Source organism: Mus caroli, unplaced genomic scaffold (assembly GCF_978045245.1).
Source record: "Mus caroli unplaced genomic scaffold, Mus_caroli_1 scaffold_6, whole genome shotgun sequence".
Taxonomy (NCBI): Eukaryota; Metazoa; Chordata; class Mammalia; order Rodentia; family Muridae; genus Mus; species Mus caroli.
In genome coordinates, this window is record NW_028227261.1 from 108,127,874 (window position 1) to 108,150,231 (window position 22,358).

At 49.5% G+C, this 22,358-nt stretch overlaps 1 protein-coding gene across 2 annotated transcripts in view; it reads left to right on the plus strand.

Annotated features, from left to right (window-relative positions):
• The window catches only part of Coro2a (coronin 2A), a 54,161-nt gene that overhangs the window by 18,556 nt on the left and 13,247 nt on the right, over nt 1-22,358 (plus strand). Inside the window, exons 1-4 of one of the 2 annotated variants that reach the window (XM_021160097.2) lie at nt 6,830-6,995; nt 8,781-8,954; nt 10,512-10,712; nt 21,814-21,930. In XM_021160097.2, coding sequence (XP_021015756.1) covers nt 8,784-8,954; nt 10,512-10,712; nt 21,814-21,930 — 489 coding nt within the window. In that variant the 5' untranslated portion in view covers nt 6,830-6,995; nt 8,781-8,783. Of the gene's footprint in view, nt 1-6,829; nt 6,996-8,780; nt 8,955-10,511; nt 10,713-21,813; nt 21,931-22,358 lie in introns of those variants that run through there. The other variant, XM_021160099.2, reaches the window with a different exon arrangement.

Sequence of the window (22,358 nt, forward strand, 5' to 3'; positions counted from 1 at the left end):
TTGATGGTTTCCGATGTCTCCCACACCCCAGTCAACAACTGGATACCCACCAGTTCGATCACTTCCACTAGTCCACAAGTGGGACCCCAGGATCATAGGGCAGTGTCCACCTCTGCAGGACTGGTTGTGGACCATTGATCCCTGCAACAGGCAGTGATGGCTGACTTATGGCTCAATTCCCACCCTGGAGCTTAAGCTACGGGTCCCCAGCCCTTCTCTGTGCCCTGCAGAACCCTGAGCAAACATTTTCCCTGTGTAGACCTGTGGCCTCCTCTGCCCAAAGGTAGATCTAGGGGATATGTGAATCTCTAGACAAGGTACAGAAGGTGGGGCCTGCAGGTCTGGGCCTCCGGGAGACATCTAGAAAGCTTCTTGGTGGCTGGAAAGTCCCAGATAAAGAACTTCAGGGCCAATAAACTTGCATGGAGTTTGTCTTGGAGCCTCGTTGGAGTCATAAACAGGAAAAGGTTCTGTTCTGGCTTTCTAGGAGGTCGAGGCAGCAAGGGGCCAGCTCTCCACGGACTGGGATAGCTGATGGACAGTGCACTGTGCTCACGGGCTTTGGGAGTAGCTGGCTGTGTCACATGCAGGCTCCAGACTGTAGATCACCCTCCTTGGTGGGCAGGTCAGGGGAATGGTTATTGACTGAGTGGATGGAAGGACAAAGAAATTGGATCTGCCCAGGGTCATGGCGTACATCAATGTCAGAATTAAGACTCCAACCTGCCTGGCACACATGCTATAAGAGACAGTCCTGGCCCCTCTGCTGAGAGGGCCTGTAGGAGTGACCTTTCCAGCCAGGCTTTGGCAGCCTCTGCCTGTGGGACCTTTGGTCTATGGGCGAGTGAAACCAAGAGAGGAACCATTTGAGCTTGATGTTCCTGTGGGTGAGAGGAGAAAGGGCAGGTAGTTTTCTCTGTGAGCCTGGCAAGTGCAAGATGGTTTGCTTACGTCATCCTGGTCCTCCAGAGCCTGTAGGGCAAATAATGAGATGGGTATGTCGTTGTCAGCATGTGGGGTGGAACTCAGTGCTCCACACATAGGCAAGCAGTCTACTGTAGTCCAGGTACACACACACACACACACACACACACACACACACACACACATTTGTGGCTGGGCGGTGTTGGTGCATGCCTTTAATCCCAGCACTCAGGAGGCAGAGGCAGGCAGATCTCTGAGTTTGAGACCAGCTTGGTCTACAGAGTTAAGTTCCAGGACAGCCAGAACTACACAGAGAAACCCCATCTCAAAAACAAAAACAAAACAAAAACATACATATATATTTGTTGTGTTAAGTTGTTTTTTTTTTTAATGAGATTGTAATTTAATTACCATGTTTTCCCCTTCTCTTTCCCCTGCCAAACCCTCCCATCTACCCATCTCAGCTCTCCTTCAAACTCATGGCCTTTTTTGTCTCTAGTTATTATTTCATGCATATATGTTTTTGTGCATACACATACACATATATGTTGAGTCCATAGAATGTTACTTTATGTATGTTTTCAAGCTGACCACTTGGCACTGGACACTGGTCAGAGTGCTCTTCCCTGGGGAGGACCACCCTGTACTCCCAGCCCTCCTCGGCTGCTACAGTTCTTTGTGTAGGGGTGAGGTGCCGTGGGCTTTTCCGCCATTCAGTTCAGAACGCTCATTAGTGCCATCTCTGTTTAGCTCATGTTTGAGCACTCAGGTTGCTGAGAGTTTGTGGGTGTGGCTTCTGATGTTGCTAGGAGATGTAATCTTAGAGCAAAGTCCCTGATCCTTCGACGATTAAAATCTTTCTGCCCCCTCTTCCACGATGTCCCCTGAGCCTTAGGTATAGAAATGTTTTGTAGATGTATCCATAGAGACAGGGCTCCACAACTGTGCATTTTGATTGGCTGTGGTATCATGTGGTGCTCTCAGTCTGTTACAAAGAGAAGTTTCCTTGATACGGAGTGGAGAGGATTCTTATCTAGCGGTATAAAGACAAACGTTTAAGATTGCCATTAGAGGGGTTATGCTGATTTAGTAAGTGAGCTGCTGTAGATTTGCTTCTAATAACAATATAATGTTACTTTATCTATGTAATAACAATGGTTTCTATGTAAACCGTGTGTCTGTGTAATAATAATAGTTTCGTTAGCACTGAGGAGCTGGCTTAGCCTCCAGTCCTAGGCACGATTTCCCCGTTGTTAACCGGGTAAATCCAATTAACGAGCTGTTGGTTACAGCCAAGATATTTGTGCCACTACTGCACAGGGTATGCTGTCGTGGTCCCTGAGTGCTTCATAGGCGTCCGAGTTTAATAGGACTGTTGGTTGCCCTAAGCTGTGTGTGTGTGTGTGTGTGTGTGTGTGTGTGAGAGAGAGAGAGGGGGGGGGAGAAAGAGACGTCCACAGAGGCCTGATCTCTTAGAGTTACAGGCAATCGTGAGGCACCAAAGTGGGGACTAGGAATCAAACTCAGATCCAGTGGAAGAGAGCACACGTTCTTAACCCCTGAACCATCTCTTCGACCTCAGGTCTTGAACTTTTTTGATCGTTCTGGCAAGGAGCTGAGATTACTACCAGGATTTGTTTAAAACAACCTGTTAAGAAGTACAGCTAAGCTGGGCATGATGGCACTTCCCACTGAGAAGGCAGAGGCAAGGAAACCTCAGTGAATTCAAGACCAGCCTGTCTAAATAGTACTTTTCCGGCCAACCAGGACTACTACATATTGAAACTCTGTCAAAAAAGAAAGAGAGAGAGAGAGAGAGAGAAAAGAAAGAAAGAAAGAAAGAAAGAAAGAAAGAAAGAAAGAAAGAAAGAAAGAAAGAAAGGAAGGAAGGAAGGAAGGAAGGAAGGAAGGAAGGAAGGAAGGAAGGAAGGAAGGAAGGAAGGAAGGAAGGAAGAAAGAAAGAAAGAAAGAAAGAAAAGAATGAGGGAGGGAGGGAGGAAGAGAGGGAGAGAGAGAGAGAGAGAGAGAGAGAGAGAGAGAGAGAGAGAGGAGAAGACAAGAGAAGAGAGTAGGGAGCATGTAACAAAACAGGGAGATGCTAAGTGTGGGTCAACCAACAGAATACAGTCTTGAACCTGGTGCCTCTCTCCCTGCTTTGGCTACCCCACCCCACCCCAAGTGTGAAGATGAGTACTTCATACAATGGGGTGATCAGGAGTGGGGGTGTTGTGCTGGAACCTGGAGCAAAAGGAGGACAAGAGGCAGGGGCATCTTCGGAGCCCAGAGAGTGCCAGCCAAAGACCTGGCCGTTATGGCTTTATTCCAGACCATTCAGGGGGAAGTATGTGCCAAGATTGGGTATCCAAAGGCATAGTGTTCAGAGGTACTGGGAAGACAGTAAAAAAAAGTGGGGGATGCATGGGACCCACCTACCAAATCCAGCAGAAGCCTTTGAGGAATAAGGGGGATTCATGGTGGGGTTTATGGGAACTCATATGTGAGAAACACAGACCCCTCCCCAAGAACACAGCAACTGGACCTGCAGGGCGTGAACAAGGACTTGACTTGTGGAGAGGCCTTGGTCATCTCTGGAGCCGCCCTGCCAGCTAACCCCAGCTCTGGACAGTTGGGAGGGGGAGGGGGAAGCTCTCTCTCCTGATGAGCCTAATCTCATCAAGAAGAAAGGCTCTCTCTTGGCTGCCTCCAGCTTCAATCTGTGTTTTCTATGGGCCTGTGGGAGGCATCTGTGCCAGACCAGAAGGGTGGAGGGGGAGGGGAAGCAGCCGAGCGACCTGAGAACTGGGCTTGATTCTGTGCGCATTTGCTGGTCACAGGGTGCCTGTGCCTGCACTAAGATGCTTGATGCCATGGAGGGATCCCAGAATCTGCCCGAGGCTGTGCTGACAGACAAGCCAGGGGGCTTCCCTAACCCCCCACCTCCCCGAAGGTGGGGAGGCACAGGTGGAAGCTTGTAAAGCCACCATCTTTGAACTCTTCCTGACCACTGAGCTTGGTCCTTAGCTTTGAACATAGGTGTGTCTGTGTGCCCTTACTTCTGTGGGGTGCCAAGGGTCAGACCCTCAAGCTGCTCATGCAAACAGGCCACTTTCCAGAATATCTGGGATATCTTCTCAGATCCAAATTCTCAGCGAGGGACACACGTGCCCTTCCTGAACTAAGTCAAATGAGTGGCCTGGAGCACAAATGCTACAGTTTCAACTAAGGCTTTGTGCTATACAACAGTATTCCCAGTGCTCAGGAGGTAAAAGCTGGAGAATCGGCAGTTCAAGGCCATCCTCAGCTATATCCATAGTTGGAGGCCAGCCTGGGGTATGTAGACTCTGCCTCGAAAAGAAAATAATAATAAAAAAAGAAATAAAGGCTGCAGGCCCAATCCCTAGCATCCCCACACATTAGAGTAGAGTAACCGGGTAAGAGGTGGGGAGAGGGGCTGGTAGGAGACTGCAAGGATTTCATGCCAACTCTAAGGGCTCTCTCTGCCCAACAGAAGCCTTAGAAGAGTGGTTCTCGACCTGTGGGTTGTGACCCATCTGGGGAGTCAAAAGATCTTTCCACAGGGGTCACCTAAGATGATCAGAAAACACAGAGAGGAACATCACAATCCATAATGGCAAAAAGACAGGAAGTAGCAACAAGAATAATTTATGGCTAGGGGGTCACCGCAATACGAGGCCGCCATGTCAGGAAGGTTGAGGACCACGCTGGATCTGGAAACACACAACATCTACTCTTAACGTGGAAACTCACCACTTTACATAAAAATTCAACTGCACACACACCCCAGCCATGCCTTCCAGTGCTCAGCGGCCACGCCTATCTCTGAATGGAGTGATCATAGGATGTCATACACACAACCCTGCAGCAACCCCACGGTAATGAGATCTCCTCACTTTACAGATGAGGAAGGTAAGACACGGAGAGGAGAAGGATCTCGCCCGGCATCACCCAGCTAGCCGGTGACTGAGCTGGAGAGAGAAAAGCTGAGCCGCTCACAGACAGATCCAACCCTTCCGTAGGGCAGGCCTGAGATTCACACATATAAATTAGACCGCCCAGCTCTCATCTAACAAACCTTAGCTGAGACCGACCGCAGCATTTGGGCTACGGGCCAGTCACTTGACTTAGTTCAGGAAAGGCGGGTATTGTGTGGTGCTGAGGATGGGACCGGGAGCTTTTGCATGCTAAGAAAGCCACATCTCCAGCCCCTGGGCTTATTTCAGAGTCAACCCCCGGAGCTGTATGATTGAATCTATGACTGTTAAGCCTATATCTCTCCGATCAGACTGACAACCACGGTGTTGCCATCACCCCTAAAGACAGCTAGCAACGTTAATGTTGTCATTCCAGTTGCTTCAGACTGGGTGTCTGTGGCTAAATGGTGTGAAGCAGGATTCTGGCTTCCATGGAACTCCATGTTGCACGTCACCCATGAAGTCTCTTCCAGTCTGGACCGGTTCCTTTGGCCTTGTCACCTGTTGAAGAAACCAGGCAGTTTTTTTTTTTACATTTCGTTTTTACTCTATTGAGACGGGGCTAGGCTAGCCTTGACTCACAGCAATCCTCCTGCCTTAGCCTCCTGAGTGCTAGAATTACACTTGCCACCAAACCAGATGGACTCTCTGTCCTCTTTGTTGTTGTTGTATTCTGTCTGTTCTGTTTGTCAATCCCTTTCCAAATCCTCACCCCAGATCTCTCCCCATCCTTCGGGCTGCCCTTACCCCCGACTGATGGTGTCCTTGATACACGACATTTTACATTTTCATTAAGCCCTCGAGTCCAGTTTGACTTTTCTCTTGTTGACTGCTTTTGGTCACCACCAAATCTAGTATCTTGAATTTGGTCTTTAGGTTTTTTTCAAAGCGTTTTATAGTTCTGGTTCTTTGGTTCTCCGAGTTATGTTGAGTTGTTAGAGCTTACAAAATTCAACCCACGGGATTTCCCCGTGTTCTGGAGCCGTCGGTTGCTTCCTAGTGAGCACCTTACACCCAGCTTGGTGTAACATTGTACAGGGTAACACTGACTTGCTTGGCACTGGGTCCAGGTTTTAGCAAGGAGCAGGACATAAAATGGCTGCTTTTTTTTTTTTTTTAGCTCCTATGCTACTGAGATTGACCCGTGTTTTCAGGGCTCCATTATATCTTCGAGACTCAGACTTGATTACAGAGCATGAGCCCGTGGGGAAGACTAATTAAGATACAGCAGGTTCTGCCCTGCATCCTGGGGTGCCAGATTCTGTCTGGGTGGGGTGGGGCAGGGCCCAAGAACATAGGGTTTTGGTAAGCTCTCTGGTGATGTCACTCTTTGTAGACTCCCATGAGCTGCTGTGCCCGCAGTCCCTGGAAGTCCCTCTTATCTTTGTGCTAAATACACACAGGAATCTCCTGGGGAACCGAAAATGGGCTGGATTTGGTTTTTGTTTTTATTTTGGTTTTTGGTTTTTTTTTTACTTTTTCGGAGGGAACATGATTCTGTGGCTCAGACAGGTCTTGAACTTATACACCCGTCACCTCAGCCTTTTAAGAGGCTTGAACCTCTATGTCCAGCCAGTGGTGGAATTCAGTCGATCCCAGTGTTTTGAGTCTCCAGCCATGCTGACCCTATTATCAGACCTCAAGTTCACCATCACGTCTCCTCTCAGACTTGGCGCTTCCAGAAAAGGGGTGATCTCAGAGAGCAGTAAGGTGAGAGCAGTGACCCAGGCATTCATTCCTTGCTCTCCAGCCCTGGGCACTATATAAGCCCGGAGCCAGCCCTGGGTAGGGACTGGTGATTGGATGAAATCATAGTCACCTCTTTACAAACCTTCTGGAACTTTCTGCTTTAGAAGGTTCTAGTCTCTGGTTTAGGGTGCTGGGCTCTCTTGTTTCCATAGCCTTCTCTTTCACAGGCAAGTTGTCAAAGTCAGGGCTCTCAGGGACATACCCATTGCCTCTGGTAGAGCTACGAACTTGTCCCTGCCTACCTGGAATATCCTCAGGTTTGGGGTTTTAGGTTTGTTTTTATTTTTCTTGCAGTCCTAGATATTACACCTAGGGACTTGCACATGATAGGTAAGTGTCCTGCCCCTAAGCTGTCTCCTCAAACCCTTCTTGTCATTCCTGAGATGGGGATCTCACGATGTAGTCCAGGCTAGCCTCAAAATTGTGGCAGTCGTACCTGAGCCATCCCAGTGTTAAAATCCAGATGTCAAGCTGCCACACCCAACCCTTTCCTCATGTTTTTATCTTGAAGCAGACTCTTACTGCATTTTCCAGGCTGGTCTTGAACCTGAAATCCTTCTACCTTAGCTCCTTAGTTATAGCACAAGAACTCCTTGTCCTAGCCGGGCGTGGTGGCGCACGCCTTTAATCCCAGCACTCGGGAGGCAGAGGCAGGCGGATTTCTGAGTTCGAGGCCAGCCTGGTCTACAGAGTGAGTTCCAGGACAGCCAAGGCTACACAGAGAAACCCTGTCTCGAAAAGCCAAAAAAAAAAAAAAAAAAGAACTCCTTGTCCAGGGCCGTCCGTGGTTCCCGGCAGACTGGCCCAGTTGGTCACTGTCCTGAGGAGCTACTAGGCCTCTTCTTCCTCTGAAATAGGGGACAGAGACTGAGGTCCTAATTGCCTGAGTTCCTGTGACACTTGAGATCGTCGCTGGTCTAGAGAAAGCAGAATTGTAAAATGTCTCATGCCAGGAAGTTGTGGTTTCAGTTAGGGCTTGGCCTCAGATTGAGAGACTCTGTATTGAGAACACTTTTACCAGAAGGAGCCAGGACCTGTGGGTTTTTCCCTTCTTCCTTGTGAGAAGGGAAGACACCATGAGAAAGAACTGGGGAAGCAGAGGTGTTACTACATAGCCTTGACCTGGGGGGAGGGGAGACCCCTAAGGCTCTCTGATTGGCTCCACAGGCTAACTGTCCCACCCCATCTGGTATGGATTGAGCCCTCACTAGGGATTCTGGGTGTATTAAAAAGAGACTTGGTGAGCCGGGCGGTGGTGGTGCACGCCTTTAATCCCAGCACTTGGGAGGCAGAGGCAGGCGGATTTCTGAGTTCGAGGCCAGCCTGGTCTACAAAGTGAGTTCCAGGACAGCCAGGGCTATACAGAGAAACCCTGTCTCGAAAAACAAAGAAACAAAAAAACAAAAAAAGAGAGAGTTGGCAAAATGGCTTAGCAGGTAAAATAGCTTCTCTTGCAAGCCTGTTGGCCTGAGTTCAACGCCAGACTAAATAGCCAGATGCTACAGCGCACACATCCATACACACATCCATAATGCCATGACCTCCACAGTGAGATGGGAGGCAAAGGCAGGAGAATCAACTGGAAGCTTGAGAGCCACTGTGGCCTTGTGGTAGAAAAAAACCCTAACCTCAACAAGCCAGAAAGAGAGAACCATCTACCCAAAAAGTTGTTCTCTGATGCCCTCAGGGGAGATTTCTCATCAGTGTTGGGGCATGCATGATCAGGGCCGTGAAGTACTCTGTAGGGTAAGAGCCGAGGATTTTTGTCTCTGTGTGGGGTGTACCTCTTAGTCAAGTTTCATTGCGCTAATTCTTCGTCTTTGAAGATCACGTTCAAATAAAGTGATGTATGGTGTGGTGTGGTGTTGGGTTGGGTTGGTTTGGTTTGGTTTGGTTTGGTTTGGTTTGGTTTGGTTTGGTTTGGTTTGGTTTTGTGAGACAGGGTCTTGCTGAGTAGCCCAGGCTAGTCTTTGACTTTGCTGTGTACCTCAGGCTAGCCTTTGAATCCACTGTGTAGCTGGAGCTGACTTTAACCTCTTGGCCCTCACGCTGAGAGTAGGAGCAGCCGTCCATCCCACACCTATCTTGCCCTTCTAATCTCCCTCTACCACCCAGGCTATGATAGAAGGTGGTGCTTCAGACCCTCCCAAAAAGCACTTACAGGGAGCGGCCTCTGTGCCCACAAGGTCAGATTTTAAGAGGAAGAAACAAAAGAAAATCTTGAGCCAGCAGATGTGGAATGGCAACGGCAAACTCCGGCCCAGCTCACCTGTGCTCAAACCAAATCAGGTAATGTCCTAGTCACCGGAAAGTCACCCACAGTGGCACCAGGGAACATGCCGTTGGAGGGCCTCTGCCTATCCCAGCTTGGGTTCCATACCCACTGCCTTCAGGGCTGGGTGAGGAAGGGGGCCATGGAGAGCAGGCAGGAAAATAAATCTGTTGCTCACCCATACTCAACACCAGCAACAATACACACACACACACTCCTCACAGAAAGAAGATAGATAAGCTTTGACTTCCCACACTTGAGGCTCACATCAGTACAGTTTCGATCACGTAGCTTCCTCTGCACCTCCCTTTCCCACCCTCAAATATGGACAGGACTCCCCCACCTCAGGAAGGTTGTAGGGGACAAGACAGTTTCCAGCTGGTCCACAGCCAAACTTTGGGAAATAACTCCCAGGAGAGTTAAACCTAGAGCCAACTAAATCCTTTTCAGGGTGGAGCTTCCCAGCCCCCAGCCTAATCTCATAGCATAAAGCGGCAGGGCATGCACAGGATAGCAAAGTGAAAGCTGTCCCATTGCCACTCCCAAGAAGGCTGCCAGGGAGGGATGCAGGCCCTGCCTACCGTGCAGACAAGTGCCTGCTAGCAGGGAAAGCGGAACCGTTGTGGAGATGCTGAGTCACCAAAGCCTCATGCAAACAGGGTCCCTGTGCAGAAGATCCCAGACACGCCTGGGACAATGCCAGCACCCCAAGAACTCTGTGACGAATGCCAGGCAGGCTCGTGCTACACGTGGTCACACAGTACGGACACTCCCATGCCCTGACCTTACTAGATACCATCCTCCCCTACTTCTGTGACCTCTTCCCCATTTCAAAGGTCTGGACAAACCTTGGCAATAGAAATAAGGATGGGGGTGGGGCAGATAGGTATCGACAGACACCGTCACGATGCTCTGGACTGGGTGGCTTCATTCATGGGGGCCAACAGCTCCTTTTCCAGAGGGGAGACACAAGTCTATGAGACAGACTTGTGTTGTCCCACTTTATAAACAAGAAAATGGCGACGCCAAGGGTTAAGTCATAGCGAGACAAAGTTGGAACTGAAGGCCAGACTGGCCAGACTCAGAGAACAACACTGGTTCTCACTTAGTTGGCAGGAGAACTTGTCTGGTGAGGAAAGTTGGGCTAGGGGCAAATATTCTGTGGCCCCTCTGTTTTCGGGGTTTATGCTTGAAAAAAAACGGAAAGGTCTTAATGTATCAGCAAACAGATCAATAGCTGTGACTACTGGCCTCCTCTATAACCACAGCGATAGCCTGCTCACCTGGCTGTGCCTCAGAGTGGACCACTGCCTTTGCAGAATTGGCCACAATCACCAGGCTTGGTGGCACAACCTATAATCCTAGCACTCTAGTGGTTAAGACAAAATAATCGTGAGTTGTAGCCTATCCTGGGCTATACAGTGAGTTCCAGGCCAGCCTGGTCTAAGTCCTTGCCTCAAAAAGAATCAGCGGTGAAACCAAACCACTGGCCAGGCTGTGCCTGTTCAGTAGTCTCACTGTGTTCCATGGTAAAGCAGCGAGCCTTATACTCTCGGTCCCTCCATCCCCTACAGATGTCATGGCACCCCCAGTACCGCAGCTCCAAGTTCCGTCATGTCTACGGCAAGCCCGCCAGCAAAGAGAACTGCTACGACTCTGTGCCCATCACACACAGCGTCCATGACAACCACTTCTGTGCCGTGAACCCCCACTTCATCGCTGTGGTCACTGAATGTGCTGGTGGGGGCGCCTTCCTTGTCATCCCCCTGCACCAGGTAAGAACCCCAGAGATCATGGGGCCCAGCGTCCAGAGGTCTACAGGACAGGTAGACAAGGTGGGGAGCCCAGGTCTCCAAAGATGACTGAAGACCTGGCCTGCTTTCCTAGTTGTGTGAGCTTACTTGTGTGAGAGTCCTTCTTGGTCTCCTTCTCGGGAAAAGTCCACATCCTGAGAGTTGAGCTCTCAGCAGCTGGCCCAGCCACTTATAGGCCCTCTTCTCGCCCATCCAAGAAGAGTACTCACTTCCAAAGTTTTCTCTCTTGAATGAAATATACTTGTAAGAACAATTAGCTGGGCTCAACTGCAATCAGGGAGATTGCCAAAGCCACCTCCTCTTGTCAAGAGGCAAGAGTGGGAAGCCCAAAAACAATAGGCAGAAGGGAAGAACACTTGTCCCTAGAGGCAGCAGTGAGAGCATGCTTGCGCCAGGAGCTATCGCTGTTACCCAGTGTTTGGACCCACAGAGAGACATCTTCATATAGATCTGCCCTAAAGGGGATCTTTGTGGGATCCGAGTGCTGAGCTGCCTTCATCAGAATCAGGCTGAGCTCCAACTCATGGCAGGAGAGGTGAGGAAGCCGGGCCACAGGAAGGAGCCCACAGACTTAGATAGGGACAGAAGGGCCTGTGCAGTCAAAGCCTGGAGGGTGACGACTTCAAAGATAGCTCCCCTCATCACAACACAGCAGGTGTAGAAGCCAGTAACAGCAGACCGGCTAAAGGAGGCCCCATGTGCCCAGTGTTTGCTTGCTTGCTGCTTGCTTGCTTGCTTGCTTGCTTGCTTGCTTGCTTGCTTGCTTGCTTGCGACAGGGTCTCCTGTAGTCCAGCTCTGGAACTCCCTGTGTAGCTAAGGTTGGCCTTGTCCTCATCCTCCTAAGTTGACCTCCTGAGTGTGAGTTAGAGTTCTAGGCCACATTTCTAAATAATTTATAAGCCAATGGGGGGATAAAAAATGAAAATTTGCTTATTTTGTTATTGCTGTTTGCTTATTTGTTGTGTGTGTGTTCCTCTGTGGGGGCTTGTGGGAGCGTACATGCATGCCACAATGCAAATGTAGAAATCCAAGGGCAACTTCCAGCAGTCAGTTCTCACCCCCAGCCTCATGAGGTGAGGCAGGGTCGTCATTATTGTTTCTAGCACCGTGCGGCTTACTCCAGGCTAGCTGGCCATCCAGCATCTGGTGATTCTCTGTCTCCTCCTCTGATCTCTTAGGATGCAGGCACTGGGGTTACAGATGAGCATCTAGGATGCAGGCACTGGGGTTACAGATGAGCATCTAGGATGCAGGCACTGGGGTTACAGATGAGCATCTAGGATGCAGGTGGGCATGGTAGTGCATATCTTTGATCTCAGTATTAGCATGGCAGAGGCAGGTGGGTCCTCTGTGAATTTAAGGCCAACATGATCTACATAGTGAGTTCCAGGACAGCCAGAGCTACATAGTGAGATCCTGTCTCAAAAAAGCAAACGAACAGGCGGTTGTTGGTGGCACACACCTTTAATCCCAGCACTTGAGAGGCAGAGGCAGGTGGATTTCTGAGTTCGAGGCCAGCCTGGTCTACAAAGTAAGTTCCAGGACAGCCAGGGCAATCCCTGTCTTGAAAAACGAAAAAAAAAAAAAAAAAAAAAAAAACAGCAGCAAACACTCCTGTAAGTGAACAAGCCAGACCTAGGAGAAAATCACAGAGCATTACTGAAGGAGTCGTAGAAGGTGATATGAAATAATCAGAAATGTGTCCCATGTTCGTGGATATCCACTCTGTAGCGAAAGCGAACCTTGAACTGATCCGCCTGCCTCCACCTCCCCTGTTCATGGATTCCGTACAGGCCCAGTTCATTGTCCTTTCCTAAGATACACCGCACGGCCTGTTTTGTGCTTGGGACTCTGTGCCCTGGCTTCTCAATGCTTCTGCTCCTTCCTCCTAAAATGGTGGGGAGAGGCTCAGGCTTTGTTTACTCCTGTACGGGTTTGCTGACTCACAGATTTCCACTGACTGAACACATCATTTAACCATTGTTTATGCTGCTAAGCAGTTGTGATTCTACATGGTAGAAGGAAGGGCCTGACCGAGCTGTGAGGTCCTCAGGGAACAATCCGAACCACAGTCTGACTGGAACCCATGAGCAGTCTTTGAAAGCGAGGCAGGGAAAAGCCCTGGAGAAGCAGACCAGGCTGTTTGAGAAGGGCCTTGACTGCCAGGGCGAGACACGGAAAATGCATTCTAAGGAGACGAAAGTTTACGAGCTGGAGAAGAATGAGTCAAAGTGAGACTTTCTGGTCACTGCTGGAAGACTGTCTACAGGTCAGAGGTAGAGGGGCCTGGATGCTCCTCACTTCCTGCAAGCTTCTCCCAAGCCCTGACCAACTCTGAAAGGCTCTGTCCACCAAACGAGCTGCACTGTTCACTCATTAAGGAGTTAATTAAAGCAGGGGATGTAGCTGGCTTGGAGAATCCACAAGGCCATGGGTTTGATTTCCAGAGTTAGAAAAAAAGTGAACTGGTTGGTTCCTGGTTTTTCCTACTCGGATTCTTTCTACCTTGCATGAACCACTGATGAGAATCCTGGCGTGTTCAGACGATGGATATCAAGTCCATGTGATGAGGGATGACATGGGTTAGGGAACAAGCCTGCTTCACACAGGACGGCCCAGGAAGGCCTTCTTGGGAAGATACCCCTAGACAATGGCTTCAACTCTAAAGAAAGTGTTCGGGCAGAACCAGAAGCAAGTGCTAAGACCTGGGAATGAGGGGTATTCACGTCTCGAGCAAGAGTGTGGCAGAGCCGTGCTGAGACCGTCAAGAAGGTGATTTGAGCCACAGAAGGTCTGGGTTTATCTGACTCCAGTGGGAAGCCACCGGAGCTGAAACTCAGCCTGGTCCTAGATAAGATTTATGAATCCTTAGTATTCTTTTTCTTCTTTAATTAAAACGACCTCCTAGCCCACGCTGGCCTGCCCTCTGAGCCCGCCGTCTCCACCCCGCTATGTGCTGGAACTATAGGAGTGTAGCGTCACACCTATCGGCCTTTGGGCTGTTTGCAATCTCACACATAGCTCAAGGACAAGTCTCAGACGTCCATGAACGCAGGCACAACTGCTAGTGCCACCTGTGAGCCTAGTCACACCTTTGTGGGACCATAAAGATAAGGTTCAATTGCAGCTAGGGCACCTGCAGTCCCAGCCTACCCCAGAGCTGCCAGCACTTCTGACGCCCATCTAGAGTATTTCAGGCTAACTACACACACTCCTTTCTAAATTCTTCAATTTTTATTTACATTGATGTACTGACTCCGTGCATGTTTGTGTGAGGGTGACAGATACCCTGGAACTGGGGTTACAGACAGTTGTAAAGTGCTTGGGTCCTCTAGAAGAACAGCTCAGATGGCTGAGCCATCTCTCCAGCCCCCCGAACGTTGACGTGTGTGTGTGTGTGTGTGTGTGTGTGTGTGTGTGTGTGTGTGTGAGTGTGTGTGTGCCGAATTCTGCCACAGCGCAGGAAGGAAGTGGGTCTCTCATCCCTTGTGATCCTGGAAGCACGCACTCATTGGCACTTGTCATTTTTGATGCTTGCAGATTCATAAGCGTGTGCATGAGATAATACAGTGGGATCCTGGGTGCCTTTTTACTGATTACCCACTGCCGATAGCACTGCAGTTCAGTGTCACAACCTTGATAAGGATGTCCAGGTCACTATTGGGCATACGTGCCGCCCCGCCAGACCTCTCCCTGCCCCTCCCTACACAGTCACTCCTCGACACCCCACTTCCTCCTTGACCCCTGACTGGCATCGATCTCTTCCTCATTTCATCGCTGTTATCATTTTAAGGATGTGTAAAGAGGACCAATTCTGCAGCCTTTTGAGTTTGAAATCTTTAGCGCCTATCCATCATGGGGGCCGGGGGGCGGAGCTCTGAGCTGCACCTGAACGTGTTTGTCTTCACTCAGGAGTGTGGTTCTCTGGAAACATATCCAGGGTGCTGCTGGGTCAGCACAGCCCACTTAGAAGCAGCCTCAGGACTTCCCTTCCCCCTCCTAGAGACCTCTTCTCAGAGATGGCTGCTCCTCCTCTCTGGCAGAGTGAAGAAGCAGAGTTAGGGAGCTTGTAAGCTATGTAGGCTGGATGCTTACCAGAAGACAGGACAGGCCTGACAAGGGGTGCGTGCTTTTCAGAGAAAGTTACCTACCCTCGCCTCTCTTCACAGCAGCCGGGTATATGATCTTGGTCCATTACAGCCCTCAAAGGATGTAATTTGCAAGATTTAAAGATGAAAAGCGAAGCTTAAATTTGTAGCTGAAAGCTAAGTAAGATGTAGGAGCTGGGTAATTTATTTTTCTTAAAGAATTTTCTCTTGGAAATGAAATTCTCATGTATACTGTTTAAAAATGAAAGAACACTGATACATTAAACTCAAGGCCACACACATTCTGGCCCTAAATACACAGAGTTCACTGGTTGTTCCTGTCTTGTTTTGTTCTGTTTTGTTTTCCCAGGTGTTGAGACAGGGTCCCTGTGTAGCCCTGACTGTCCTGGAACTCATATGTAGACCAGGCAGGCGTGGAACTCACAAAGATCCTGTCTCTGCCTGCCGAGTGCTAGGGTTAAAGATGTGCACCATGCCCAGCTTGTTGTTGCTTTTTTAGTTTGGTTTGGTTTGGTTTGGTTTGGTTTGGTTTGGTTTGGCTTGGTTTGGTTTGGCTTGGTTTGGTTTGGTTTGGTTTTGGTTTGGTTTGGTTTGGTTTGGTTTGGTTTGGCTTGGCTTGGTTTTGGTTTGGTTTGGTTTAGTTTGGTTTGGTTTGGTTTGGCTTGGCTTGGCTTGGCTTGACTTGGCTTGAACCCTAGATAACCTGGAACTCCCTGTGTAGACCAGAATGGCCTCCTGCTTCTGTCTCCCAAGTGCTGAGACTGTAGGTATGAACATACTACCACACCCGTCCCTCTCTCTCTCTTTCTTTCTTCCTTTCTTTCCATTTGTTACTTTAACATCCTTATTTGAGATGCTTTCCAGAAAACTCGCATGATCTCTGTAGGCAATTTGGCTTCATACTTTTTTTTTCTTTTGACATTTCTTGACTCTTGGCCGACTAGATCATGAAGGGGTTTCACTGTCTTCTCATGTGCCCTTAATTTCCTGTGTTTTTCTCTATTGCCTCGGTTGCTGTCTTAATGGGTATTTAGCCGTTCACCCACTAAATGCTACCTAGTAGGAGGTAGGGATGAAGCTGGTGGAGAGTTCTTTCCTATCATACAGGAGGCATTGGGCCAAAACCCTACACACACACACACACACACACACACACACACACATACACACACACACACCTCTTTGCAGTCTATAAATAATGCCCACACCTGTAATCCCAGCACTTGGGAAGCTGAACTAGAAAGACAAGCCCCAACCCAGGTGACACAGGGAGACCATGTCCCACAACCAACCAAGCAAGGCGAGCGTCTGACTGATTCCAGTCCAGGGCTGTTCTGAGTGAAGAAGCCTCCCTGTAATCTCTTCCTGGGTGAATGCTGAAGACAGCTGCTGGATCATGAGGTAGCTGTGAGCTTAAGGTTCTCAGAAACTGCAGGGTAGGTGTGGTGGCACACCCCTGTAATCCCAGCAGTCCAGAGGCTGAGGCAGGAGGATTGCTCAGAGTTTAAAGTCAGCCTGGGTTGCATATTAAGACCTTATCTTTAAAACAAAACAAATTAAACTTTTCGCAGCTCTTTCTTTTTGGTGGGTGGGTGATATGATTATACCCTGCCAATCTAAAGTAAAACCCACCATGTAGCCCCAGGTGGCCTTGAAGTGGAGGCAGTCCTCCTGCCTCCACTTCAAGTGCTTCAGATACAGGTGTGAGCCACCTTTGTTGAGGATCTGAAGTACAAATTTACCTGGAGAGCCCGCTTCCTTTCCTTTCTTTTCCTTTTCTTTTATCTTTAAGGCAGGATCTATCTTTAGGGCTAGCCTATGTAGCCCAGGCTAACCTCAAGTGTGTGTTTTTCTTTGCCTCAGCCTCCCAAAGACGGAGATTACAGGCATATGCCACCACCCCTGGCCACATCCAGTAGTTCTGAATAGACACTAAAGGCAGAGAAAGGGATGGGAACCCACAGTGCCCTGCCTTCTAGAGCTCAGCCACACGGCAGCCCCTTAGATGGTAGATGTAGGGGTATTTGTGCATGCTGGAGCCTCACCTACACTAGTCTGCTTAAAGGAAGTATTACCCCCTGTCCTGATGGGTTGCTGGGGCTGGGTGAGCCATAGATGAGAAGCCTGGAGCTGGGCGTGACTAGAAAGCCTCCTGGTCTTCTAACCCCCCGCCCAGACCCCCACCCTCTCATCCCCCACACACCCTGCTCCCCACTGCTGCAACACACTGGCTGTCTATGCTTGGCTTCTCACTGGTTCAGAGGTTGCAGCCAGGCCCAGAGAAGTGTGGGCACAAGGGTGAGTGAAGGCAACAGAGCCCTGCTGCCCCTACGGAAAGTGCAGGCGAGGTTGCGGCTTGCACAGCCTCCTGTCCTAGGTGTTGCCAGAGTGTCAGGCCCAGAAAGGGTGCCACCTCAGGCAAGGTGCCTCTCCCCTGTGCATGGAGAGGTGAGCCTCTGGAAGAAGGCCAGAGGGTGAGTTTCACAACCTACCCTGCAGCCTTGGTAACTGAAGTCTGCCGGGGTACAAAGGGGAACGGCAAGTTGTGGACAGAAGCTGCCTGGGGCCTCCAAACAGGAACAGAAAGGGTGGCTGTACCAGAGTCTCCCAGGGTACGAGGGATGTGGACTTTGGGTGAGGTGTAGAAGAAGAAAGGAGAACGCAGACAGAGCCCAGGAGGTAGGCCCTGGGACACTGATGCGTGGAACCAGATCAAAGGGGCCAAGGGCCTGAGGGTCCAAATGATCGCCATAACTGTGCTGGTCTAGAAGAAATGGAAAGGACAGTTCACTGGGTTCCTAAACTGGTGTAGGAAGGGGTGTTTGTGTGTGTGTGTGTCTGTCTGTCTGTCTGTATCTGTGTTCCTGAGTACATGTTTGTGTGTGGGTCTGTGTGTATATGTATGTGTGTTTATCTGTGTGCATATCTGTCTTTCCATACATGTGTGTATACATGTATGTATTATGTTTGTATGTATGTATGTGTGTGTGTATATATGTGTGTATGCATATGCCTGCCTATGTGTCTTCTATGTGCATGTATGCATGAGTATATGCATGTGTGTATGAACACATTTGCATATATGCATGTATGTGCTTGTGTGTGTATGCACATGTGTACATGTGCATATTGGTGGGTAAATGTGTGTGTATGTCTGTCTGTCTATCTGTGTATGTATCTGTGTGTGTATTTGACTTTACCCCCACCATTAGAACAGTTTGTTCTCACACTAAATATATCCCTGGGCCTTGGAACATACCAAGCAACAATTAAAGTTGGGTGTGTTTTGGGTGTAGCCCAGTGGTAGTAAAAGCAGCTTAGCATGTATGACACCCAGGTTCCCTCCCCAGAACCCTACAAAGCTGTAGATGGATAGTTGCGATGGCTTCAGATGGATCGATGCAGGCTGGTGTGGAGAGCCTTATGCCCAGGCACGTTCTCAGCCCTTACTGCAAATGGCTCCTCACACACACACACTGTGAGTGAATTTTTTCACTTCCCCTATTCTGTAGAGGAAGAAGCCAAGGCCCTGGGCCGAGCTCAGAGACCCAGCTTGAACAGTAATGAACTCAGGATAGCAGAGGTTCGACCCCAGGAAGCAGGAGTCAGCAAAATTGCGCTATACCTTGCGACTTCTCTGTTCTCCTCCCACCTAGGCCTCCCAGACTCTACTCTGCAACTGGAAAGGAGCTTGAAGCAGTTACCTTTCTTATAGTAGGGAGAGCAATGCTCCCCAGGCCCACCATACAGCTCTCCCCATCCCCAGACCCAGATCTGTAGCTGCCCCACCCACCCCCACCCTTCATTGTACCTTGTAGGGATCCTAACTTCCTACCCTCTCTGCCTGCCTCAGGGCAGCCCCTGTTGGCTTGTAGTCCTACATAGGCTTGGCAGCCAGCTCCTGTAACCAGCCAAGCCTGGCTTGGGTTTGAGAAAGGCAGCACTGTCACCCTTGACTTAAAGCTTTGTGTCCCAGTAAACCAGAAGCCCCTCCCTGGCTGAGTGCTGATCTAATGGACCAAAAGGTAAAAACGACCTCCTAATTATAAATGTCGCTCCCGGACAGGCTTTTAGCAGCCCAGTCAATAGCTTCAGATAACTAATGTCACTAATGCCCTGGGTCTTGAGTGGGAGGACAGTGGGCTGATGTGACTTCTGCTCTGGGGGCCCCAGAGGAGCCTAGCTTTGATGGTCAACCTAGCCCTGAAGCAACAGACTCTATGGGAGGTGAGGGTGTGGTGTCAATGGCCTCTTGGCAGCTTGCCTAGGGTTAGCCCAAGACCTGCCTGACAATTGGCATTTCCTGCGAAACCTGCAGGGCAGAAATGAGGGCATGGCTCTGAGCCAGAGAACAAAGGTAAAGGCCCAGAGCAGTCAGGCTTACAGCAAAAGATTCTGTACTGCCCTTTGACCCAGGAAATGGTACAAGAAAAGGGAAAGAATGTAGGAAGCAGGGCCAGGGCAATTCAGAGAAGATGAGAACTCCTCAGAGCACAGGAAGTCCACCAGAGGTTTACTACAATCTGTTGGGCAGAGGCCCAGCTCTATTCCTCTGAGTCCCAGTGGCCCTGGGAGCATCCCTCCTCTAGCCTGCTTGAGAGTATTGTGATCCATTAGTGATGCCTGTCACAGGCACAGCATTAGAAAGCCTGGCCTGTGTGCTCACCATTCCTACACTCCTGAACATGCTTTGAACTCTAGAACCAATTCTCCACTAATCCTAGAAGGACCATCTTTTCAGAAATTTTGTAGTTCTGATCATATCGTTTAAGGTGAGTTCTCACTTCATAGTCCTGGCTGATGGGAAACTTGATATGTAGATCTGATTGTGTTCAGCCTAGGTTCGGTCAGCCCTTCTGCCTCTGCCTCCCAAGTACTGGGATTACAGAAATAAATGGCTTTTCTGTTTTGTGCTCCCCACCCCCCCAAAAATGGAAAATTGCTTTCAAAAAATAATAACAATAGTGTGGTCATGCCTATAACCCCAGCACATAGTAAGCAGAGTCGAGGATTAAAAGTACAAAACTAGGGGTTGGAGAGATGGCTCAGTGGTTAAGAGCATCGGATGCTCTTCCAGAGGTCCTGAGTTCAATCCCCAGCAACCACACATGGTGACTCACAACCATCTGTAATGGGATCTGATGCCTTCTTCTGGCATGCAGATGTACATACAGATAGAATTCATATATATATATATATATATATATATATATATATATACATCTTTTAAAAATTACAAAACTAGTCTTGGCTATATAATGAGTTGAAGGCTAGCCTGGGCTACAAGAGATCCTATCAAAAAAAAAAAGGAAAGAAAATGATTAAAAGCAGGCTGTGTTGCTGTGTTTCTATTGTCTGCACACAACTACAGCTGTTAATGCTGCTGCTGCTTCTCCTCTTCCTCTTCTTCCTTATCCTCCCCCTCCTCCTCCTTTCTCAGCCTTGAGATAGAGAGTTTCTGGCATGGGCATAGTCACTATTGCTGAGCCTTTACCTCAGCTCTCCCTGTTGTGCTCCTCGCTTCCTGTCACAGCCCTTTGCAGTCCTACAAGGAAGAGATTGTTACAGTTCAAGCCTGAAGAAGGGGCTTGCAGAGTGAAAATAGCTACATGACGTGGTTGGATTTTAATTTTCAAACCCTCACCCTGAAAGCCAGTTGTAATGCACATCTGTAAGTGCCATGTAACCCCATCTTATGAAATGTGGAGATTAGAGGGATCAGGAGTTCAAGGCCAGCCTGAGTGACACAGCATATATATGTGGTGGGCTGGGGAGCCCAGTGGACTCTGAGGACAGTGCACTGAATATCCTGGAGGCTGGGCAAAGAGCTGCTAGCTAAGGCTGGTCCCTTACAAGAGGCCTAGGAGCCATGACCTGTCTGTCCTGTCCAGGAGGATGCTGCTTCCAACAATGGAGGCAGAGCCATCTGATAGAGCATGGCAGCCTTTTCTATGTCCCCACACATCATTAGCAAATGACACACCTCACATTTGTTGAGTGTGTGTAGACATGTTCTTCCTCCTCGGTGGTGGTAAGGACTGAGCCCAGGGTCTTCGGCGTGCCAGCAGGTGCACTACCTCTGAGGTGTAGTCCCTACCCTGTTTCCCACATGTGTGTGACCATCCCACTGTTTTGTTCAGGCTTTCTTTAGTCCCTGGGCCCAAGGGACCCTCCCATCTCAGCCTCCTAAGTTGCTGGGACAGTAGGCATATTCCACCAATGCCTAACTAATATCTGATTTTATGTTTAAGTCCAAGCTGGCCTCCCCAGTGCTGGGGTCACAGATGTGTGCCAGCTCACCTGTTGATAAGTAGCTTTTCATGCCTGTTTCTTTCACTTAGGCGAATGCCATCAAGATTCGTTCACCGTGTTCCTTTTTTCTAGCTGAGTAATATTCTACCGCATAACTGTGCTGTGCATTGGGTTTTCCACCTGTCCCTTGGTGGGCACATGGGTGGCTTCGTCTTTCTGGTTGTCATAGACGGTGCTGCTATGGATGTTGATGAATGAGTCTCAGGTGGATCCATGTTTCCATGACACAGCTAGGTCCCTGCTGGGTCAGTCACATGGTACATCTCAGGCCATTCTCCAGAAAAAGCTGTACCACATTACTTCTGACAGCTACATGGGAAGGAAAAGGCCCAGACTGAGCACCTGCTGGGCACTAGATACTGGGACAGACCATTCCCATGGTCCTCAGTCACCTATTACATCCTCCCCTGTGCCAAGGAGGACAGGAAGGTTCAGAAAGGTGAAGTGATTCCCCCAGGGTCACACAGCAGGTGTGGTTAGGGATGCTGCACCGGCTCTTCCCCCTTACGTTTCCTGCCTCCTCTGTGATGATTGACGACTGACTGACTGACTGACTGAGAGAGGCGCTAAGGTCCATCCTACCACCCTCCTGTGATGCTGCGACAGTCTCCTGATGCCTGCCTGTGACACTGTTTTCCAGACGGGAAAGTTGGACCCTCACTACCCCAAGGTCTGTGGGCACAGAGGGAACGTCTTGGACATCAAATGGAATCCTTTCAATGACTTTGAGATTGCCTCCTGTTCTGAAGATGCCACGGTGAGTGCCCACACGTCCGGAGCAGAGGGATGCTGGGAGGAGGGTGGAAGGCAGGCACCCAAAGGTGTCATCAGAGGCCAGTCCCGGCTTTGTCTCCATAACACTAGACGGAGGAGATGTCACAGGAAGGAAGTGAGAGCTGGAGGCGACATGGTGGGTGTGTGAGACTTGGGATCCATGGCATCTTGCTAAGGGCCTTAGTTTACCCTCCTATAAAATGTGTGTAATAGCGTCTGCCCATCTTATGAAAACCCAGTGAGACTAGTGTTCTTAGAGGAGCACCACCCTTGGGGGTTTGGACACGCTGTGAGGAGACCAGGAAATATCAGGCCATATCATGTCACAGTGAATGAGTTGAGGGACAAGGAAGGGGCTTATGTGAACATAGACCCAAAACCACCCCCAAGAGGCCAACCAAGCCCAACTCT